The sequence below is a fragment of the Suncus etruscus genome, chromosome 1, assembly GCF_024139225.1.
Source record: "Suncus etruscus isolate mSunEtr1 chromosome 1, mSunEtr1.pri.cur, whole genome shotgun sequence".
Taxonomy (NCBI): Eukaryota; Metazoa; Chordata; class Mammalia; order Eulipotyphla; family Soricidae; genus Suncus; species Suncus etruscus.
The window spans coordinates 180,065,225-180,070,438 of record NC_064848.1 but is presented as its reverse complement, the minus strand read 5'-3'; the positions used below and the strand labels follow the sequence as shown (position 1 = coordinate 180,070,438).

At 39.9% G+C, this 5,214-nt stretch overlaps 1 protein-coding gene across 1 annotated transcript; it reads left to right on the top strand.

Annotated features, from left to right (window-relative positions):
• Nucleotides 1–2,789: 2,789 nt before the first annotated feature.
• On the top strand, nucleotides 2,790–4,305 carry LOC126007406 (L-lactate dehydrogenase A chain-like). Its single transcript, XM_049772745.1, is given in 1 exon segment — nucleotides 2,790–4,305. A coding segment is annotated over 1 exon segment (999 nt). The 5' UTR covers nucleotides 2,790–2,816; the 3' UTR covers nucleotides 3,816–4,305.
• Nucleotides 4,306–5,214: the final 909 nt, after the last annotated feature.

Genomic DNA, 5,214 nt, shown 5'->3' with positions numbered 1-5,214 from the left:
AAAATTTCTATGGGCTAGGTAAGAAATTACCTTAGCAAGTGACTCCATGTTTTAAGTAAAGTAACTGTGCTTATTGCTCACTAAACATAAAATTCTTGAGTTTTAAATAGTTGTATGACAATACAAATGAAGGGTTTCTAAGTCAATGTCAAGAAAAGTATTTTTAACTGGCAATCAAGATTACAGCACTCAACTTTTTTTGTTTTATTCACTATTGTTGCAATATTGTTAAAATTGCAAAAACATTTAAAACTTCAGAGTCAGAAATAATACAAATAGTTTTTTTAAAAGGGTGTGCTAGTTTATATTATATTTAAATTATTGAGTTGCTTACATATTTATATATTGTCTTAGTTTTATTTTCTTATCTTCTAAAGAATTTTTCTTGTTTGCTAGTTTCAGCCATAGTGATACTTGGGCTTATTCTGGGCTGTTAGCTCAGAAAATTTTCCTGGTGTTGCTCAGGAAACTATATGGGGTGATGAGGACTGTATGAGTCAACTGTATGCAATGCAGTTAAACTAATCTGCATACTATCTCTCTGGACAATATTTTTTTAAGATTTTATTGAGACCATTGTGAATTACAAACCTTTTATAGTTGTATTTTAAGCATAGAGTGACCGTGAATTAGGGCTATTCCCACCATCAGTGTTGACCTTCCTCCACCACTGTTGCCAGCATACATCCAGTACCTCCACTCTTAGCCCCCTAGTTTACCAGTATAACAGGTCCACTTTGTGTTTAGCTTGTTATAGTTTGGGTCTTTTGATTCTATTGTCATTGAATTTGGCTCGGGTATTTAGTTCTGGCCATATAATTTTTTTTTTCCTATTCAATGCACCTGATACCACTTGATCCCTGGGTCCCATTTACATTTTTTTCCCTCAATTTGTAGGGGTGGGACAGATGCGATATCACCCCACCCCCATCTTCCTGTGTAACCTAGCTTGGAGGTAGGACCTGCCCATTTCTGGAAGGTGTCTTTGGGAGGTATTAAGAGGATTATCTCAGGGGCAAGAAGAGGATTTGGAGGAGAAATGGAGGGAAAATCAGCATGTTGAATGCAGGGCTGATTATGAATCCAGAGTAAAGGTTATGATAGGAGCCACACATGTTGTCTAGGGCCCTGAATAAAACTGATGTCTCCAGAACCTGACTGCTGTGGATGATTTCCTCGCTGACATACTAAAACCCGCCGGCTGAAGGGAGTTGTATATGTGTGGCCTGGGCTGGCAGAGAAAGGCATCACCCTCCATTCCTCTTACCATCATCCACCTCCATCCAGCACTCTATAATTAATGTTATTCTACATATTGGTGCCCGAACAGGGACTTGAACCCTGAACTAAGACAGCATGGCAAGATTCTTATTCTTGTGTTTGATTTTGGCTCAATTCAGCTGAAGTGAGCCCAAAACCTTGGGCCACATTGCATTTCATCTAACAATGGCAGAGACCCCTGCTGGAGGCAGGGTGAGCAGTTTTGAAAAGGGGATTGCTGAGCTCTTGAAGAAGCTCCCCAAAGGCCCAGGCACCTGACTTTTCTTCTAATAAAAATGCTTTTTTCTAAAACTGTATTGGCACTACAGACAATGACTTGGATTGAATAAACTAGTTTGCCTGGAGCCTAGAGTTGGTCTTATGCCAGGAAACTTCAGGGGTAGTGGTCTCCTTGTATTTAGACCAAGACTATTCCTTTCTATGACCCCCATATTTTGGTGGGCCTATGCAAACAATATTTGCCACTCTAACACCGTTTTTACTGTGCCCTTTTGACTAACCCTTAAAAAAACCTCTTAAACTTTTGTTGTTAACTTAAACTAATATGTATGTGCATGAATATATAAAAATACTATGCCTTCAAAGTTAAGGAGTCACATAAATCTCATGGCTTTAGGTTGCTTTGTGTACTGCTAAGAAATGTTATAATGTACTACAATCTGGGGACTTGTGGACAAAGTAATTGTACATGGGTTCTGCCTTATTTTTCTTAATGTGTTTTTGACTGTAAGTTCAATATTTAGGCGTCAGCAAGGGGATTTCTTCTGAGAACTCTGTTTATGGGCGATTGTTTTTTCACTGTAACTTTACCTTGTCCTCTTTGCATCATTGTTCTCATAATTAAAAATAAAAAAATTTAAAAAAATGCTTTTTTCAAGGACCGAGGCCCCTGAATATGCAGAGACTTATAGAGGCCATTAATTGGAAAAAAGACGAAAACGAAGACTTTATTGAGGTTGAACTGATTTCTGATTATGACCTTCAGCCTGAACTTGAATTAAAACTTTTGAAATTTCGGACTTTTTGCTTGGACCACTTTGAACTTTGAACAGCCAGACGCAACAAGAAGCTTGCTGCGAGGGCATCGGGTGGCAGAAAACTCTCTATCCAGAATCACAAGATTGTCCCTTCCTCTTAAGGGACACAGCAGCTGGGTGGAGCAGAGAGCTGACAGGTTGGAGCTGTGGAGATCCAGGCTGGGCGAGTGGAACAAGGCTATCGGTTCTGCCTGCGGGGGTCTGGGATTCCATGGAAGTGAAGCCACGTGGTGAGCAAGCAGCCTGGGAGAAGCCCAGCATCTAGACAATTTGGTGATCGGTTAAAATGGGGAAGTCCACAGTGTATTCATGTTTGGACAATTTGGTGGAGGTATAAAATTCTAAAAAAGGTGCATTAGAAAGGTAGAACCCGGGGGCCAGGAAGGTGGTGCTAGAGAACGAGGCGCTATGTTGGTGACCCACCTGCAAAGAGGATGTAGACTGACTCAGGCCCTGGTGAGACTCCACTCAAAGGTTCCTTTTAGTTCTTCATCCAGGATGGCAACTCTCAAGGATCAACTGATTCAGAACCTCTTTAGGGAAGAACATGCCCCTCAGAATAAGATCACAGTTGTGGGGGTTGGTGCTGTTGGCATGGCCTGTGCCATCAGTATTTTAATGAAGGACCTGGCAGATGAGCTTGCTCTTGTTGATGTCATGGAAGACAAATTGAAAGGAGAGATGATGGATCTCCAACATGGCAGCCTTTTCCTTAAAACACCAAAAATTGTCTCTGGCAAAGAGTACAGCGTGACAGCCAATTCCAAGCTGGTCATTATCATAGCCAGTGCACGCCAGCAAGAAGGAGAAAGCCGTCTGAATCTGGTCCAGAGAAACGTGAACATTTTTAAATTCATCATTCCTAATGTTGTGAAATACAGTCCGAACTGCAAATTGCTTGTTGTTTCCAATCCAGTGGATGTCTTGACCTATGTCGCCTAGAAAATAAGCGGCTTTCCCAAAAACCGTGTTATTGGAAGTGGTTGCAATCTGGATTCAGCCCGATTCCGTTACCTCATGGGGGAAAGACTGAGTGTGCACCCATCAAGTTGCCATGGGTGGGTCCTTGGGGAGCACGGTGACTCTAGTGTGCCTGTGTGGAGTGGAGTGAATGTTGCTGGAGTTTCTCTGAAGAATCTGCACCCTGATTTAGGTACTGATGCAGATAAAGAACAGTGGAAACAAGTTCACAAACAAGTCGTTGACAGTGCTTATGAAGTGATTAAACTAAAAGGCTATACATCCTGGGCCATTGGGCTCTCTGTTGGTGACTTGGCAGAAAGTATGATGAAAAATCTTAGGCGAGTGCATCCAATTTCTACCATGATTAAGGGTCTCTATGGAATCAAAGATGACGTCTTTCTGAGCGTGCCTTGCATCTTGGGACAGAATGGAATCTCGGATGTTGTGAAGGTGACTCTGACGACTGAAGAGGAAGCTCGTTTGAAGAAGAGTGCAGAAACACTTTGGGGAATCCAAAAGGAGCTGCAGTTTTAGAGTCTTAATGTACTTACTGTCCAGGCTACCATAGAATTTTAGTTGGAGTTGTGCACACTGTTCTTCACATCTGATTCGTTTCTAAAGCAGTATTCTTTAAGACTGTCAAAAAAAAAAGATCCTTTTTTAAGGTAGAAATGGAGAAATGGTTCATAACACCCTGGCAGCTATCTTTTTCTGCTGAATGATACCTTTTTAGTTATGTACTGGTTAGTATAAAGTAATTCCAGTCCTTAGAGGCACTGCCAATGTTGCCCTGCTGCACTGTTCTACCAGATATGTGTTTCTAATGTATTATATGACTTCTGGCTCCTTCACCCAACATGCTTGGTTGAACCTTGTGTTCTCTTGACAGTCACATCCTGTATCTAGTGGAGGAATTCAACATCAACATTTTTGTGCATTGTTTTGAATAATCATATTTTTATGTGCAATGTGTAACAGAATAGTCTCCATTGCCATTGATATTAAGAAAGAAAAATCTAAACAATGTAACCAACTAAAATATCAAATAAACCTGAACAGTGATTACTCTGTTAATATAAGAGATGAAAAAAAAATTCTAAAAAAGGGAGAAATCAGTTAAGCCCAACTGAAAAATCTGATTTAAAACCACTGCATCTAACTTTGTTTCAGGTACATATCTTGATCTATGTCATTTTTTTGCTGATTTAAATGTGCTTTATAGTTTTCCATTATTAATGTTTCCAATTGCATGATGTTTTACGGTGTATTTTAATGTAGTAGCCTGTTTTCAAAATGTATTTTCTGTATAAATGTACTTGTAATTTTGTTTAGGAAAAGGTTAATAGGAACAAGAAAGTTCCAGGAAATAAATGCTTGGTCAAATAGCATTAAAAAGAATAGAAACAAGGAAGTTCCAGGATCGTGCTTGGTAAATAAGCATTAAGAAAATTTAAGTTCAAAAAAAAATTTTAAGTTACAGGAATATTTTGCAGAAAAGTTATGTTTATGGAGAAGGCTGATATGTTAATTTTATACTTTAAATTGTGTTCCTATGAGAATATTAAGGTTCCTGCCTTTGGCTAAAGGCAAAGTCAGGAATACAAAAACTTATTACCCTTCATTAATATTCAGAGAGGGGGAGATGGTCACTCCACCCCATCTTTCTGTGTAACCTAGCCTAGGGGTAAGACCTGCTCATTTCTGGGAGAGGTCTTGGGGAGGTATCAAGAGGATTACCTGAGCAGCAGGAGGAGATTTGATTGAGATTCACCTAGACAGAGCTGGCAGGATGGAGGGAGAAGGAACATGTTGAATGCAGGGCTGATTATGAATCCTGTGTAAAAGTCTATGATAGGAGCCACACCTGTTGGTTAGGGTTCTGTATAAAGCATATGTCTCCTGAAAATGTTTGCTTTGGATGATTTCCTTGCTA